This window comes from Ranitomeya imitator, chromosome 2 (assembly GCF_032444005.1).
Source record: "Ranitomeya imitator isolate aRanImi1 chromosome 2, aRanImi1.pri, whole genome shotgun sequence".
Classification (NCBI taxonomy): Eukaryota; Metazoa; Chordata; class Amphibia; order Anura; family Dendrobatidae; genus Ranitomeya; species Ranitomeya imitator.
In genome coordinates, this window is record NC_091283.1 from 451,668,302 (window position 1) to 451,687,926 (window position 19,625).

A 19,625-nucleotide genomic window follows, 5' to 3' on the forward strand; every position below is an offset into this window, starting at 1 on the left:
GAGAAACATAGAGTCTAGATCACTTGAAGTAATTATCCCCCGCTACTTCTCCTTGGTCAGACCTCATCTGGAATACTGTGTCCAGTTCTGGTGCTGGAAAACGATGGAGCACCTTTGTCACATAAGAGGATAGGAATATATTGGTTTAGAAGGAATGTGAGAATTGGTGGTATCAGGTACAGATTATGCATCAGGGCCAAGGTGCTATTCAGTCTACCATTATTGAGCTTTTTTCTAGTTACATTGTGTAGTACAGCAAAACTTCTGTAAAATCTTTTAAAATGAAATTGCATGATAATGCTCTTAACAGTTTTGAATACAGAAGAAAACATATGGCCACTGTACTTATTGCACTTAATCGACTTGATATTGAAGTGAAGAGAATCAAGATAATCAGATTTACAGTATCTGGTCATTTATCAGCTTTAAAGAATACAGCTCTGGCAAAAATTAAGAGACTGCAAAATGTTCAGCATGTCTTATTTTTCTCTTTATATGTATATTTTTGAGTAAAATATAAATTGTTCTTTTTTTCTTTAAACTTCTGATAACATGTCTCCGAATTTCCAAGCAATTAATTTTGTATTTTTTTTGTGACAAAGAAAAATGGTCAAAATTAAAAAAAAAACCTGTTCTTTCGGATCTCAAATAATGCAAAGTTCATAATCATTTAGAAACAACAATACTAATGTTTTAACTCAGGAAGACTTCAGAAATCAATTTTTTGTGGAATAACCATGATTTTTAATCACAGCTTTCATGCGTCTTGGCATGTTTTCCACCAGTATTTCACACTGCTTTTGGTGCAAAAATGTAAGCAGTTCTTCTTTGTTTGATGGCTTGTGACTATCCATCATTCTCTTGATTACATTCCAGAGGTTTTCAATGGGGTTCAGGTCTGGAGATTGGGCTGCCCATGACAGGATTTTGATGTGGTGGTCTCTTCATTTTTGCCAGAGCTGTAACTGAGCCATTATTAGCCAGTTTTGTGTCTTTGACGCGTTGAACGCTTGTGTCTTCTCTCTTTTTATGAAATCAAAGATGATTTCCTTCAAAACAGGTTGAGGAAAATATGGGAGAGATAATTCTGCTACAACCTGGGTCCACATATTCAATGCTTTTCTATATTAGCAGTAATTGACAGGGCCCTCCCCTGTGCTCCACCAGATTATAATGTGGTCTTTTCCAGGAGGTGGGAAAAGTAGTAGTTGTAATCATTCTGATCTATATTACTACTATTGTGCCAAGCTCAAAATCCCAAAATTCCATGGTCAATTGATGTCATATCCCCTGACTTGGGAATTATACAGTATTGTATTGTATTATTGTTGTTGCGTTGCTATGCAATAAGGTTTCCCTGTCTGCTTCACTAGCTCTGATATCAGTAACCCCTCCTTTCTTCTTCCACATTCTGAATATGTCAGCCATCTTAAGAAGCTCTTGCCTTGTATGCCTGTTCAGTGTAGACTTTTTTCCAAACTGTATTTGTGCATAACTACAAGAATCAACTTGAAAATAAATCTTCTTCTGGAAATCTTCATACATGCCTCTGTCAAGCTGTCTGATGATATCTCTTCATGTGAGTACTGGTACATAGAGACAGAAAAGAAACGGTGTTTCAAGAGCACCCTACTCTTGGAGCTAGTTTTGAAATCAAAATAATAGATGTGCCCTAAGACTCCCAACACTATATCTTGTAGACACTGTGTACCAGAGCCAAGTCAGCAATGAACCCTCAACTTGTGAGATGGTTAGTTTTGTCAGCGTACTTACCCACATAGTAATGATACAATAGATAGTTAGTGAATTCATTAATTTCCATTTCTTTACCATAAAAGAGAAGAGGACATTCTTTTAATCACTCATGCACTTATATGAGATCGACAGCAGATATCCTAACATCAAGCTTCACTGTAATATCCTCTTTTTAATACCATTTATGATTTAGGTCTAGTGGTCCTTTAATCTACTTCTTAATATATTCTTTTCTTTTATGCGTGCTGGGGTCTATTTCATCACTCCGTGACAGGTATTCTGTATTTCCATTGTACATATTCAGCCTCTGTGTTATATCCTCTACTACAAAGATCAGCAGGAAGGCTCAGCGTGTGTTTTAAATGACGGCTACATCTGCTCTGCACCAACCCTCATTTCCATGTAATTTCAATAATTCACAGCCCAAGGGTGGAAATAGCTCGAGGGAAATCAAGAACGGCCCAAATGTGTGCACCGAGAGACTTCCAGCTAAAACCATTACCATATTATGTTGGAACATCAACTCAATAAGTCACATAGTGGTCTTATACCCTGTGATCTTGTCGCACTGCTGCCTACTTCTACTTGTAGCATGTCTTCATGTAAGGACCAAACCTTTACCCGGCTGAAAGTATTCTATTTGCTTTACATTTTGGGGTCAAGAATGAAGAAACCGAGGTTATAATGTGAAAAATCTGCTGTATATCGTTACATCAATTCAAATGGGATTTGCAATGCAGGTGGGAAATAAAGTATCTTGTATTCGAGTCAGTGAAATATGTGTCATGGGATTATCCTATTGCAGCAAATTGTTCTGTTATCTTTGGTTGATGCTCACATGCCTTAAAATTCATTATTTCCTGCTTGGATCATGTTAGGCAAGAGGTTAATTTCACTTTTTCACCTATAGTATAGCCAGGGCTGATATATAAAATTAATAATCTGCGTTTGTGTGACATCCATGCTTGTACTTGCTCCATCTGGCACTGTCACTGGGTAGTGCCGCACCTTTGTTGTGGACCATGCAGGAAGACAGTGCAGCACTTGTGGGTTAATTGTCTCATTAGCTCCCTGCTCTGAGTTTTGGATGGGGCATTAGCCCACTTAAACCCCTAGCTCCCTACCTCCAGTGCCAATTATAAGTTCTATTTACCCTGGTTCACTTCTTTTACTCTGCTGCTAAGCAGCTAGTTTGTTTATTGTGTCTGACTTTGGCTTGTATTTTGACTGTCCCGCTACTGACCTGACTTTCTGACTATCCCTTGCCACACCACTCCACCAACCAGCAGCCATTAAGTGGACTCAACCAAGGGGTCACTGTGTAAATCCAGATACTTGTATAGAGGTTAAAATGTGAAGGCCAGGGTTGTCCTTGGATAAAGCTAGTCCATGGATGGCCTTTTAAGTGCTGCTAGTCTTCCACTAACAGTTCACCGTTACAGTTTTGTCACTACAACTGCAAGATACCTCATCAAGATGAATTAGTGAAAAATCTGCCTGCTCTCTAAACAGGATATAATTTAACATCAACTCCCACTTTTGGAGGTTATTAATGGGAGTTTACGAGAGTATTCCCTATAATTAATCTACAATGCATTATGCTACTGAGATGTGGCACTATAAATACAGACACCTATGAGATACATACTAGTGCGGACAGTGGACTCCACTTAATGCACTGGGGCTGTAATGTGGATTCAGTCCTATTGTAGCGAATGAACGCATACAATCAATAATCTCTCAGATGGACCAAGGCATTATAATCAGAGGTCAACCTGGTCAACCAATGTTCTAGTGATCTGGATATGACAGGACGCAGAGCCCCACTGCAGATATCTTCTAACATATTTTGATGGCAATGGTGTTAGGTGGGATTTTCTTGGTAATACTTCCCTTTATGACCGGTCCCCTGTGGATCACTGCTTCTTCTATTCTGAATATTTCCAAATTTACAACAGGTAAATTGAGTATTGAACATGTCACTAATTTTCCAAGTAAATATATTTCTAAAGATGCTACTGACATGAAATTCTCACCAGATGTCGGTAACAACCCATCCAATCGACACAGGCAAAGAAATCAAGTTACAGTCATGGCCGAAAGTGTTAGCACCCTTGAAATTTTTCTGGAAAATTAAGTATTTCTCCCAGAAAATTAGTGCAGTTACACATGCTTTGTTATACATATGTTTATTTTGTTTATGTGTATTGGACCAACACAAAAAAAAAAAAACGGAGAAAAAGTGGGAATATTGGACATAGTTTCACACAAAACCCCAAAAATGGGCCTGACAAAATTGCGGGCACCTTTCCAAAATTGTGGATAAACAACTTTGTTTCAAGCATGAGATGCCAGTTCAAACTCATCTGTAGCAGGTAACAGAGGTGGGTCATATGAAAATCACACCTGAAATCAGACAAGGGGAGAAATAGACTAAATCTTTGCATTGTGTGTATATGTGTGTGCCACACTAAGCATGAAGAACAGAAAGAGGAGAACTGTTTAAGGATTTGAGAAGCAAAATTGGTGAAAAATGTCAACAACCTCACGGTTACAGCCCCATCTCCAGAGATCTTGATGTTCTTTTATCCACGGTGCACAACATGATCAAGAAGTTTACAATCCATGGCACTGTAGCTAATCTCCCTGCATGTGGATGGCAGAGAAAAATTGAAAGGTTGCAACGCAGCATAATCCAGATGGTGGATAACCCGGCCACAATCAAGTTCCAAAGAAATTCAAGCTCTCCTGCAGGCTCAGGGTGCATCAATGTCAGTACAAACTATCCGTCTACATTTGAATGAAATGAAATGCTATGGCAGGAGATGCAGGAGGCCCTCTGCTGCTGACACAGAGACATAAAAAAGCTAGACTGAAGTTGCAAAATATACATAAGTAAGCTAAAATCCTTCCGGGAAAATTTATTGTGGACAGATGCTTTTTCGTAAAACACATAATTCTACTGTTTATCGAAAATGGAATGAGAACACAGTACCTACAGTCAAATAGGGTGGAGGTTCAAAGATGTTATGGAGTTGTTTTGCTGCCTCTTGGGTGGCTTGACTGTTGGTAAAGCATCATGAAATCTGAAGATTACCAAAGGATTTTGGTCAGCAATGCAGTGACCATTGTCAGAAAGATGGGTTTGCATCCTAAGTCATGGGTCTTCCAGCAGGATAATGACCACAAACATACTTCACGAATCATCCAGAAATGGATGTCAACAAAGCTTCCAAGAGTTCTGAAGTGGCCAGCAATAAATCTGAATCTAAATTCCATTGAACAGCGGTGGAGAGATCGTAAAATTGCTTTTGGTAGAAGACACCCTTCAAATATGAGAGACCTGGAGCAATTTGCAAAATAAGAGTGTTCCAAAGTTCCCCTGGTAAGGTGTAATAAGCTTGCTAATGACTGTAGGAAGTGATTGATTGCACTTATTTATTCCAAATTGTGTGCAAATAGTAAGTTGAGGGTGCCAACAATTTTGTACGGCGCATTTTGGGGGTTTGTGTGAAATTATGTAAAATTTGCCTTCTTTTCTCTATTTTTGTATTGTTCCAATACACAGAAAGGAAATTAACATGTGTATAACAAAAAATGTGTAATTGCAATAATTTTGTGGGAGAATACTTGATTTTCTGGAACAATTTCTAGGATGCCAACACTATCAGCAACAACTGGATGTGTAATAATAAGAAATGACACAGGAAAAAAGTATTGAACATGCTTACCGCAATGTAATTAATACTTCGTACAAAATCCTCTTTTATGGAGAAACTACCATAGTTACATGCATTGTTCAAGTGTGATTTTGGGTTATAGGATGTTTTGCCACTGCAGTTCGCCCCCAGCAGTTTGCCCCCAGCAGTTCGCCCCCAGCAGTTTGCCCCTGGGTACATTTGCCCCCACTCCTTTCATCCCCAGCATTTGGTCCCAGGATGTTTCGCACCCGCATATTTCACCCCCGCACATTTCGCCCCCAGAAGTTCGCCCCCAGCAGTTCACCCCGGGTACATTTCACCCCCGCACATTTCGTCCCCAGCATTTGGCCCCCAGGATGTTTCGCACCCAGCAGTTCACCCCCAGCAGTTCGCCCCCGGATGTTTGTTCATTTCGCCCCCGAACATTTCATCCCCAGCTTTTGGCCCCCAGGATGTTTCGCCCCCGCACATTTCACACCCGCACATTTCGTCCCCAGCAGTTCGCCCACTTCGCCCTGGCAGTTTGCCCCCGGATGTTTCGCCCCCGGCAGTTCACCCCCAGAAGTTCACCCCCTGATGTTTGACGAAATGTGCGGGGGCGAAATGTACCCAAGAGCGAACTGCTGGGGGCGAACTGCTGGGGGCAAAATGTGCGGGAGTGAAATGTGCGGGGGCGAAATGTCCTGGGGGCCAAATGCTAGGGACGAAATGTTCGGGGGCGAAATGTACCCAGGGGCGAAATGCTGAGGGCGAAATGTGGGGGTGAAATGTACCCAGGGGCGAACTGCTGGGGGCGAGCTGCTGGGGGCGAACTGCAGGGGGTTAAACATCCAAATCCCGTGATTTTTGCCCATTGTTCCACACAAACACTCATCCAATCCTGAAGGTTCTGTGTGCTCCTTCTATGGACTCTGAGCTTTAGTTCCTTCCATACATTTTCTATTGAATTCAGGTCAGGTGATTGGCCGGGCTGTTCCAGCAACTTTATTTTCTTTTTCTGAAACCAATCGAGAGTTTCGTTGGCTGTGTGTTTTTGATCGTTATCTTGCTGAAGTGACCACTCTTGTTTCATAGTCATCATCCTGGTAGATGACAGCAGATTTTTCTCAAAAATTTCCTGGTACATTTGTCCATTCATCCTTCCTTCAATTATTTGAAGTTTGCCACTGCCCACCTCCAAACTTCACTGTCGGTTTGGTGTTTTGGGGATGATATGCAGTGCATTTTGGCCTTCAAACATGGTGTGTATTATGGCATCCAAAGAGTTCATTTTAATCTAATTTGACCAGACCTTATTCTCCCAGTATTTCACAGGTTTGTCTTAATGTTGTTGAGGAAATTTTAAGCGCGCTTGTACATGCATTTTGTTACTTATTGATTTCTTTGAAAACCTTGTACCTGCTGATTACAGGTCTTTCTGTAGCTATCCACAGGTGGTCCTTGGCTCTTGGACAACTCTTCTGGGAATTATTTTCATTTCTCTGTATGAAATCTTGTGGGGAGGGCCTGATCATGGCTGGTTTGTGGTGAAATTATGTTCTTCCCATTTCCGGATTATGGCCCCAAAAGTGCTCACTGGAACCTTCAGCAGTTTAGAAATTCTTGTGTAACTAATGCCACCAGAATGTTTTGCAACAATAAGTTTGCAAAGGTCTTGACACAGCTCACTGGTTTTATCCATCATGAAATGTTTCTTGTGTGGGTCCTTAGTAATGAAACACCATTTATAGACCATCAATTGGACTACCTCATATTAAGTGGCAGGATTGCTTTCTAATTACTGATACTTAGATTTCAGATGGTGTCATAAGTTTTGATGGGTTCAATACTTTTTCCCTGCTTCATTTTTCATTACTACACATAACTTAATATATGGACATCTATGGTTTGATTTTTTAGCCTGTTCCCCACAAATAGTGAGAATAACAGTATATCACAAAAGTGAGTAGACCCCTCACATTTTTTTAAATATTTTACAATATCTTTTCATGGGACAACACTGAAGATATAATAGTTTGATACAATGTAAAGTAGTCAGTGTACAGCTTGTATAGCAGTGTAATTTTGGTGTGCCCTCTATATATCTCAACAAACAGCTGCCAACAAAAGTGAGCTCACCCCTAAGTGAAAATGGTCAAATTGTGCTCAAAGTGTCAATATTTTGTGTGGCCACCATTATTTTCAAGCACTACCTTAACTCTCTTGGGCATGGAGTTCACTAGAGCTTCACAGGTTGCCACTGGAATCCTCTTCCACTTCTCCATGATGACATCACGGAGCTGGTGGATGTTAAAGACCTTCCGATTGAGGATGCCCCACAGATGTTCAATAGGGTTTAGGTCTGGAGACTTGCATCGCCAATCCAGCACCTTTATCCTCAGATTCTTTAGCAAGGAGTGGTTGTCTTGGAGGTGTTTGTGGTTGTTATCATGTTGGAATACTGCCCTGCAGCTTAGTTTCCTAAGGGAGGGGATCATGCTCTGCTTCAGTATATCACAGTACATGTTGGCATTCATGGTTCCCTCAATAAACTATAGTTCCTCACAACCGGCAGCACTCATGCAGCAGCAATCCATGACACTCCCACCACCATGCTTGACTGTAGGTAAGACACAGTTGTCTTTGTTCTCCTCACATGGTTGCTGCCACAAACGCTTGACACTATCTGAAGCAAATAAGTTTTTCTTGGTCTCATCAGACCGTAGAACTTGGTTCAAGTAATCCATATCCTTAGTCTGCTTGTCTTTAGCAAACTGTGGGCGTTTTTGTGCATCATCATTAGAAGATGCGACAGCAATGCAGACCAATTTGATGCAGTTTGTGTGGCTTATGGTCTGAGTACTGACAGGCTGACCTCCATTCCCTTAACATCTGCAGCAATGCTAGCAGCACTCATACATCTATTTTGAAATGACAGGCTCTGGATATGACACTGAGAACGTGCACTATACTTTTTTGGTCGACAATGGCGAACCCTGTTCTGAGTGAAAACTTGTCTTGTTAAACTGCTGTATGGTCTTGGCCACTATACTGCAGCTCATTTTCAGAGTGATTGCAATCATCTTATAGCTTAGGTTATCTTTATGTACAGCAACAATTTTTTTTCCAGATCCTTAGAGTTCTTTGCCACGAGGTGTGGCCATATTAAACTTCTAGTGACCAATATGAGAGAGTGTGATTGTGATAACACCAAATTTAATACACCTGCCCCCCATTCACACCTGAGACCGTAACATTAATAAGTCACATGACACCGGCAAGGGAAAATAGCTAATTGGGCACAATTTGGCCATTTTCACTTAGGGGTGTACTCACTTTTGCTGCCAGTGGACATTAATGGCTGTGTTGAGTTATTTAAAGAGCACACCAAATTTACACTGTTGTACAAGCTGTAAACTGACTACATTGTATTAAAGTGTCATGTTCAGTGTTGTCCTGTAGGAGGGTGGTGCTGTTATGGACAGTGAGGGACACACTGTTACTTTAAGAGACTGCACCCCCTTGTCTGGCAGGATGGAATGTTTTGCTTCTCCCCTGGGATATACTGTGTGAATGAAATGGACTGTGGAGATGGCAGGGGTGGAGCCTGAACAGCGTGTGTGAGCTGAGGCTTCTGCAGAGAGAACTTTGTGCTTATAGCTGCAAGAGAGGAGAACTGTGTTGCAGATATAGCTGCAAGAGGGGACCCCCAGCCTGTAACGAAGGGACTTGTGAGATTTCACAGACTTTTCCGGGTGCCATGAGGGTGGCTGTCCTGTGTTAGTTCGAGGAGCCACGAAGATACCGAGAAAGGAATTTACAGTTTCCAGGAGCACCTCCAGGATCCCGAAGCAAGGAGAAGACCACGTTTCACGGAGCTGGCTGAAAGCCGTGCGCACCACCGTACTAGACTGTAGGGGGCCTGTTATGACCTGGTGGTTAGGAGCACCCGAAATGACCTGATGGTTAAACCAATACAGGACAAGCTCTGGGAAGTGGGAACTCTGCTGACCGCAATCCCTAATCCTATCACACACACTAGAAATAGCCGTGGAGCGTACCTGACATGGCCTAGACGCCTCATCACAGCCTAAGAACTAGCTAGCCCTAGAGATAGAAAATAAAGCCTACTTTGCCTCAGAGAAATTTCCCCAAAGGAAAAGGTAGCCCCCCACAAATATTAACTGTGAGTTAAGATGAAAGTCACAAACACAGAAATGAAACAGGTTTTAGCAAAGGGAGGCCAGACTAACTAAATAGACAGAGGATAGGAAAGGTATCTTTGCGGTCAGCACAAAAAACTACAAAAGACCACGCAGAGTGTGCAAAAAGCCCCCGCATGACTCACGGTGCGGAGGTGCCACTCTGCATCCCAGAGCTTCCAGCTAGCAAAGCAAAATCATGAAAGCAAGCTGGACAAGGAAACAATGAACAGAAAATAACAATTGGGGACATAGCTTCTTGCAGGAAGAGACAGGTCACCAGAAAGATCCAAGAGCGAACTGAACCAGTACAGGAACATTGACCGCTGGCATGGAGTAACGATCTGAGTGGAGTTAAATAGAGAAGCCAGCCTAAGAATAACCTAGGTCACCTGTGGAAGGAACCTCAGAACCAGCAACTCCACTCACAGCCACCAGAGGGAGTCCATGGACAGAACTCGCCGAAGTACCATTCAAGACCACAGGAGGGAGTTCGATAACAGAATTAACAACAGGGGCCCCCTGGGAATGGATCTGAGTCCCCAACATCACCGTGAGTTTGTTCTTGTTTTGTGCACATGTCAGGGCCTAGTGAAGGCTTCAGTAGTCAGAACACAGCAGCCATGAGGCCTGCTTAGTAAAGGCCAGGGAAACCTGGAAATCCTTCTTTGTTTATTGTTTGCATTTACTTGTGTGACATATATTGAGTCTGTGACAGTTGGAGCACCGTGCTATTTTACAGACAAGCTAAAGAATATAACTCTTGTACATTATCTTTTGCCATTGCATACCCTTTTTGTATCTTCCTCATCCACTTCATTCCTTGCCTTCCAATAAATCTACCCTTTGCTGTTTGCACCTCATCTTGTGTACAGTAGTCTTCCTGCACAGTGGAGGTCCCCCGGCCATCGCTTCAGTCCCATGAAAACATATAATAAAATACTTACAAAAATTTGAGAGGTGTACTCACTGATATACTGTAAATGTACTTAGAGAATTGTTGACTTATTCAACACTTATTTCAAGTGCTATATATCTAACTGGTGAATTATTTTATATGAATCGTTTCACATCAGACAGATGTTGTTCTGTATAATATGTGCCCAACTGAGGTTAAGGGGGCAGCATTGGACTTATGCAAAAGGCAGCAGTAAGACACAGTATTATTTATATTATTTTTTTATATAGCGGCATTAGTTTCCACAGCGCTTTACAGACATCATCACTGTCCCCTTTGGGACTCACAATCTCATGCAAACTGATGCTGTCCTTGGTGGGATTTGAGCCCAGGGTCTCAGTGCTGCAAAGCAACAGTGGCAACCACTGAGCCACCTTGTATTACATGACACACTGACCTGTAAAATGTCATATACAGTATATTTCTCTGATAAAATTCAGCAGCTAATATAATAGAAAGTCGTTCCACCATTGAATGCAGTGAGAAACCGTAATCTGATGATAAAATTTCCCCGCTGAGCTTTCCAACACTACGTAGAACTAATCCTATAAAATGCAAAGCTCCTCTGTGCAGTCCTGGATATGTATTACGTACGTGTGGCAGACAGTCCTGCCAAGGCAGAAATTTTTAATCCGGACGCATGGAACTGAAAACTCTGGCAACAGGTTTTATGTGTTGGCTCATCCCTAGAAGGCTCTGAATCGTGTCCCCAACATTTACTTTTGGTATAGTTTAATTTAGTCTCGTCTGTGCTCAGCTCAGAAAATAGTGATACATTGTTCTACAGAGTTAAAGGGAATATGACCGCAATATTTTTATTTTACAATTTAAAAGATTGAAAGTATTAATGTTTTAATCAGAGTGCTGAGCACTGTGATCGGTGATGGGCGGAAATTCTAGCTCATAGCTTAGCTGCGGCTTAAACAAAATGGCACCCATCTCCTCCAACAGCTGTAGACTGGGCAGGCCAGGAGGAGCGGCAAGGTCAAAGCTGGAGGCAGCCACAGCGTAGGAGATGTGGTCAGACACCAACCGCTTATGTGTTGTGCTCAGACACTTACTCACCAGAAAATGAAAATGGCAGCCCTCAATGGCTGCATAAATTATTAATTAAAAAAAACTATTAAACACCAATGCATTTAATTTTGTATTAAAAATAATTCATTATATAATCAATAATTATTAATACAAAAATAAAAATCACGGCACCTTCCCTTTATTGGGGTTGTCCTATAAATAAAATGTATCACCTAATCATAGGATTGGTGATAAATGTATCATTATTGGAGGTCTGACTGTGGAGACCCACATTGGGCCTAAAGTCCGTTGTGTGAATGCAACCATAGTGAGGGTCTGTAACTCCTCAGGACAGTTAATGTAGCATTGGCTACACATGCTTACTATCGATTGATTCACACAAGGGTCTTTTGGCCCCCATTTTCGGGAATAATGATGGTCTTAATTGACGGTCCTCCAGCAATTACACATTTATCATCTATCCTGTCGGACCTTAATTGTTAAATAATGTCAGCCAAATCTGCCATTTTTAATTTGGCTGTCCATACATCTGATATACATGAGGGTGTGCCTACTCACCTCTGACAAATGATATTGGAGGAATTAAGGATCGGGCATGGTATCCCTTTATTTCCAGGGAAGATAAATTGCTATCATAGGTGTCTGGTCTGGCCACGCCTTCGTTACTTCCTTCTCTCTAGATACTCGGCTGAGTATGGAGGTTGGATTGGATTAGATATCCCCATGATCTTACAGCTATCTGTCATGTATGGGCAGTTTTAGTTTGCTTTGTTAAAGGGGTTTTCCAGTTTTTTCTCCACTGGACAACCCCTTATTAACTGGCATAAGGAGGTGAAAAATAGAAATTGATACTCACCTCTCAGACTGGCACTGTTCCTCCATACTTAGCAATGTGTCTACCGCTTCTGATCAGCTGCAGCGTTCAGATTTCTCCTGAGCGGAAGAAGCTAGCAGACCGGCAGGGGATGCAACAATGAGCACAGAATACCAGCGCCGGTCCGAAAGGTGTTATATTTTTTGGTTTATCTTCCTATGGCCATTTTATAAGTGGTTGTCCAATAGTGGGCAACCCCTTTATGTCCTAGAAAGCACAATTGTCAGATCTTCTGGTGTCTACCTATAAATTGATAGTAGGAGCTGTGGGGAAAGCGCACTCAAAAGGGTGACCCTATTTAAAATGAAAAACAATGTATCGCTCACCTAGGGGATAATTCGGTGGCCATGTTAAAAATTGCACCTGCTGCTGCCTCGTGGCTGGAGAGGGATTCCAAGATAAAATGTTCATAAAAGGATTATTACTTATAAAAATAGGCTGCGCTGATGGAAAAAGAGTTATTGTTGCAAGGAGATAACAAAGAAGGTTCTTTTATATACGACAATGCGTTTCAAAACTGTACCGGCATCTTTATCAAGTAAAAAAAAATGGCAGGTCATCTGTCGTGTTTTCTGACTTGATAAAGACGTCAGTAATGAAACACATAATCTTATATAAAAGGTCCTTCTATGCTATCTATAAATTGAATCTTCCACTAATGAAGCATTATTTGGATACATGCCAGAACTCTGGGTTGTCACTGGTTTCTGCGATACTACATTTTTTGTATAAGCCATTGCACCTAATAACACATCTTTTGGTTAATTTCAGGTATACGAAGATGAAAACCGCCACCAACATCTACATCTTTAACCTGGCCATGGCCGATGCCTTAGTGTTGATAACTCTCCCATTCCAAGGGACGGACATTATCATGGGAATCTGGCCTTTCGGCAATGCTCTCTGTAAGATTGCCATCGCTATCGATTACTACAACATGTTCACCAGCACCTTTACACTGACCATGATGAGCGTGGACCGGTACATTGCCATTTGTCATCCTGTCAAAGCCCTTGACATCCGCACACCGCACAAAGCAAAAGTTGTCAATGTCTGTATCTGGATTCTGGCCTCCTTCATTGGGGTCCCTGTAATGGTCATGGGATCAGCAGAAATGGATAATGAAGGTCAGTATGGAGGTAATTTGGAAAGATAAGATGTTATTATTATTCCAGATACTGCTGTTGGAGTTAAAGGAATTGGTCAGAAAATGATCTTAAGATATGTTAAAAAATGAAACAAAAATGTGTTGAAAACGAAATAGAAATGAGTTACTCATATGTTATCGATCCTGTATCCTGGCAGCTATACTTTAAGGTTTTTTTCATTCTTGTTTTGGTACATTATTGGCGCTGTGTGTTAAGGGGGCTGGCTAAGGAAAACCCTTAGGGGCGATTTAATAACCATGTATAAGTATATAAGGGGACAATACAAATATCTCGCTGAGGATCTGTTTATACCAAGGAAGGTGACGGGCACAAGGGGGCATTCTTTGCGTCTGGAGGAGAGAAGGTTTTTCCACCAACATAGAAGAGGATTCTTTACTGTTAGGGCAGTGAGAATCTGGAATTGCTTGCCTGAGGAGGTGGTGATGGCGAACTCAGTCGAGGGGTTCAAGAGAGGCCTGGATGTCTTCCTGGAGCAGAACAATATTGTATCATACAATTATTAGGTTCTGTAGAAGGACGTAGATCTGGGTATTTATTATGATGGAATATAGGCTGAACTGGATGGACAAATGTCTTTTTTCGGCCTTACTAACTATGTTACTATGTTACTATTATGACCAATACACATGCTAAGTAGAGGACTGGCGTAAAATGGTTGTCCGGCCTTTATCTGCAAATATAGAAATTAATTTTTAGCATGCACTCAGCCCAAAAATCACGAGGTGCTGGTGTAATGGACCAAAGGTCCTAAGCATAGATTATGAAAATTCACCGCACACTCTTTGTGGATTATTTTTCCAAATTGCTTGCAATTTTATTCATACAATAAATCAGGGAGCATAGCAATAGCTTGAGAATAACAATGGTTGACATATATATTTTTCTAAATATCCAAATAGATAGTGTAAGGCAGTGGCCAACCAATGCAAAATATGGGTCCAATATGGACAAATCGTCAACTGAATCTAAAAAACACAGAGAACTTATAACGATCACCAAAGTCCAGCAAATTATGAATATAATTTGGGCAGCACGGTGGCGCAGTGGTTAGCACTGCAGCCTTGCAGCGCTGGGGTCCTGGGTTCTAATCCCACCCAGGACAACATCTGCAAAGAGTTTGTATGTTCTCTCCGTGTTTGCGTGGGTTTCCTCCGGGCACTCCGGTTTCCTCCCACATGCCAAAGACATATTGATAGGAATTCTAGATTGTGAGCCCAATCGGGGACAGTGATGATAATGTGTGCAAACTGTAAAGCGCTGCGGAATATGTTAGCGCTATATAAAAATAAAGATTATTATTATTATTATAAAAATTATACTTTATTAACCAATAATACAAAAAATGCAGAGGATATTACAGTAACTGTGAAACACACATGAAACACACTTGGGGCTAGCAAGACCCAGAGGACCAGAATCCAGTTATTATAATATTGAAAGTTGGCATCACAAAGGAAAGGAAGTATAAAATAAACACCCTTGCATAATAACACCATACAACAATATTGTAGGGGTACATATACAACAGTCTAGCATCATAGCATCATTCATTTAAAACTGACGAAGGTGCCATCCGAAACGTGCGTCGGGGCAGGCAGCTGGACCCTCTGGGCCATAAACTTTAACATCTGATAATTTTGGGAACTATGTATATAATCGATTGTGCATCACTTCTGCTTTATACCTTAGCACTCTATGCTAGATGTGTTGTGTTGTGTTGTGTAGTGTTGTGTTGTGTTGTGTTGTGTTGTGGCCATGCAACCTGTTATCTGATTAAATCAGTCATTGATATACTGATGAGCAGTGATGTTGCTGCTTATGGGGACATATATACTACACAACAGTTTTAAATGTATGATGCTATGACGTTAGACTGTTGTATATGTACCCCTACAATATTGTTGTATGGTGTTATTATACAAGGGTGTTTATTTAATACCCCCTTTCCTTTGTGATGCCAGCTTTCAATACTACATTTATAATACCTGGAGTCTGGTCCTCTGGGTCTTGCTAGCCCCCAAGTGTTTTTCATGTGTGTTTCACAGTTACTGTAATATCCCCTGCATTTTTGTATTATTGGTTAATAAAGTATAATTTTTATATTCATAATTTGCTGGACTTTTGTGATTGTTATGAGTTCTCTGTGTTTTTTTAGATTCAGTTGACCATTTTTCCATATTGGGTCCATATTTTGCATTGGTTGGCCACTGCCTTACACTATTTGGATATTTAGAAAAATATATACAGGGGTTGGACAAAATAATGGAAACACCTAACGTTTTGGCATAATAATCAATGTGATAAATGTGATAAACATGCAAACCGTGACATATGGTAATGTTTTGTAGTTGATTATTTGTGTTATGTGATATGTGTATGTAAATTATCTGTTTGTTTTGCATATTTGTAAGAACATTGATGAGAACCTGATACCAATGGCAGACCTCTTTGATTTTCAAAGAGGCCAAATTGTTGGTGCTCGTATGGCAGGAGCTAGTGTAACAGAAAGTGCCCGAATGCTTGGCGTGTCAAGAGGTACTGTCTCCAAAGTAATGACTCCGTTGGAAAGAGAAAGAAAAACGTCCGCAGCAAAGCACAGGTCAGGCTGAAAGTCGAAGTTGACAGAGAGATCTTCGGACTCTAAAGCGAATTGTGAGAGAGGATCGCAAGACCACGGCTCCGAAAATCACTGGTAAGCTCAATGAACACCTACAGAACCCAGTTTCCATGAAAACTGTTCGTCGGGAGCTGCACAAAGCTGGATTCCACAGAAGAGCTGCAAATACAAAACTGCTGCTCTCAATGACAAATGTTTCCAAGCGTTTAGAGTGGTGTAGAAACCTCCGGAATTGGTCCCTCGAGCAGTGGAAACATGTGATATTCTCAGACGAATCATCGTTTACCCTATTTCCGACCTCCGGCCGATTGTACGTTTGGAGACAGCCGAAAGAAGCATTCCATCCAGACTGCCTTCTCCCAACCGTAAAACATGGTGGAGGTTCTGTAATGATCTGGGGTGCTATTTCTTGGAGATCCGCCGGGCCAATGATATCTCTTCATGGAAGAAATAACAGCCGAGATTATTTAGGCATTTTGGGCGACCAAGTGCATCCAATGGTTCAAGCACCGTTCCCGGAGGGGAACGCCATCTTTCAGGATGATAATGCACCAATTCATACAGCTAGAACTGTTAAAGCATGGCACGAGGAACATCCTAATCAAGTTGAGCATCTCATCTGACCTCCACAATCCCCAGGCCTCAACATTATTGAGCATTTATGGTCGAATTTAGAGATTCAAGTTAGACGTCGATTTCCACCGCCATCGTCGCTCAAAGAACTGGAGGGTGTTTTAACTGCAGAATGGGCTAAAATTCCTTTGGAAACAATTCACACCTTGTATGAATCCATACCTCGAAGAATTGAGGCTGTGATAGCCGCAAAAGGTGGACCTACACCTTATTAAACTAACTTTTGTTGATGTTTCCAGGTGTTTCCATTATTTTGGCCAACCCCTGTATGTTAACCAATGTTATTCTTAAGCTATTGCTGCGCTCCCTGATTTATTGTATGAATAAAATTGCAAGCCATTTGGAAAAATAATCCACAAAGAGTGTGTGGTGAATTTTCAAAATCTTTATCTACAAATATGCAGGCACTCTGTGACTGCAGGCCTGTGGATCCTCACATAGTGTGGACAGACTATGAGAATTCTCTGTTGCCGATGCCAGGAGTGCATTCTTCCAGCCACATTCTGACTAGACATGTTCTGCCTCTCTCAATTTGCTTGTATTGAGCAAAGCTGCACACATCTAGTCGGCATGTGATCGCATGTATGGAAATCATATATTTGCGATCATGTACCCACTGCTTCCGACATCGGCACTGGAGAATCCTCAGCACACAGTGCATGCTTTGTGAGGATTTACAAGTCTACAGTCTGCTGAAATGAACTCCTTCACACACAGCACTGGTCATGTAACAACACAGGAAGCTTTCAAAATGGAAGTTTACCTGCCATGATCCAGTACTGACAATAGTTGAGTTGTGATCACATCTAAAGATGACCTTAAAATGATCAAATTCTGTGTATGTCTGTATTTACCACTAGTAGAAGATATATGTATTCCACTTATGCAGTGAACTCAATAAGAAAACTGTATGCACTAAGCGCCCCCTAGTGGTGGCTGCAAGCAGCCAGGATATAATCCTGTGACATTTAAGGATTTGGAGTTTAGAAAATAATTGTTCTAATATGTAGAAAATTAGTGTCTGAGTTTTTATCTGAACTATTATTTTAGATGATTTCCAACAAAGGCAGTATTTTTAATGACCGGTAGGCTGTACCCGAAATTACCGATTTCTTTGTGACTGTCTATTAACCAACATTGGTTCTATGAAAGAGTTAATGAGTCTAGTAAAATAGAGGTTGTTTGTGACTTACTGCAATTAAACCTAATCTGCGGAGTGAATTTGTTCTCTCCAGCAGTGAAATATTATTATAATTAAGGTTTATCTGTAAAGAAGGTTAGTTTCGCCAAGTTTATAATTATCCGTGGCTAGTGTAACTCATGACCCGCTTTTATGTTGTTGCGGAGAAAAAAATTATATTATTTTTTTCTTTTTTCCAAAATGATTCAATTTTATTTTCAGCTGAAGCTGCAATTAATGTGGCTGCTTATTGTCTAAAGTGCATGCACAGCGGATTGAGGAAGAGAAAGAGTGGAGAGAGGTGGGGGGGAGACGCTTCTGAAACTGATCTGCCGAGGTTTAACGCCACCACATCCCTATCACTGAACGCTATGTGATATTACAATCACATCTATAATTCATGTCCTCTGCTCATACTGCAGGGTGCTTGCTGCAGGGTGAAATATATGAATGCAAATGCGGACAACTGCCTGCAGTGTTCACTCCGTGACTGCAGAATCAGATTGGAAATATAGTCTATAAGGAGCATTTTCTTACCTGTACAAACAATGCCACCAAGCCAAAATGACCATTAATGATGTCATCTCCTTCCAGAGTTGGAGGAACAATGAAGTATGCTAGGAACTGGTGATAAAACTTGTCACTCGCTGCACACGTGACTCGATTGTAATTGTAAAAGGGGACTTCGCTCCTTACTAGTCCATTCACATATCACAATAGGCTGGCAAGGAGCTATGCACAACCCCACAGCCAGTCTACACATTCACTCTAGACTTTTTGCCGCAACCACGAGGCCAGCAGGATGCCAACTTTCCCAAGCACCTGACAGGTACAGTTCTCTCACTCTGGCATACCAAAGGTAACACAACCAGGCCATATTTTCCCTCTTCGAGGTTTTGGGTACATTTAGAGCAGCAAAGAACAAACTAGTATTCTGCTACAGATGGATCTGGATAAGTTGGAAACTTGGGCTGAAAGGTGGCAGATGAGGTTTAACAATGATAAATGTAAGGTTATACACATGGGAAGAGGGAATCAATATCACCATTACACACTGAACGGGAAACCACTGGGTAAATCTGACAGGGAGAAGGACTTGGGGATCCTAGTTAATGATAAACTTACCTGGAGCAGCCAGTGCCAGGCAGCAGCTGCCAAGGCAAACAGGATCATGGGGTGCATTAAAAGAGGTCTGGATACACATGATGAGAGCATTATACTGCCTCTGTACAAATCCCTAGTTAGACCGCACATGGAGTACTGTGTCCAGTTTTGGGCACCGGTGCTCAGGAAGGATATAATGGAACTAGAGAGAGTACAAAGGAGGGCAACAAAATTAATAAAGGGGATGGGAGAACTACAATACCCAGATAGATTAGCGAAATTAGGATTATTTAGTCTAGAAAAAAGACGACTGAGGGGCGATCTAATAACCATGTATAAGTATATAAGGGGACAATACAAATATCTCGCTGAGGATCTGTTTATACCAAGGAAGGTGACGGGCACAAGGGGGCAT

General features: G+C 41.3%; 1 protein-coding gene across 2 annotated transcripts in view; it reads left to right on the forward strand.

Annotated features, from left to right (window-relative positions):
* OPRL1 (opioid related nociceptin receptor 1) overlaps positions 1–19,625 on the forward strand; it is a 159,914-nt gene that overhangs the window by 126,081 nt on the left and 14,208 nt on the right. Inside the window, exon 3 of one of the 2 annotated variants that reach the window (XM_069751103.1) lies at positions 13,279–13,646. In XM_069751103.1, the coding sequence (XP_069607204.1) occupies positions 13,279–13,646 (368 nt within the window). The remainder of the gene's footprint in view (positions 1–13,278; positions 13,647–19,625) is intronic. The other variant, XM_069751104.1, reaches the window with a different exon arrangement.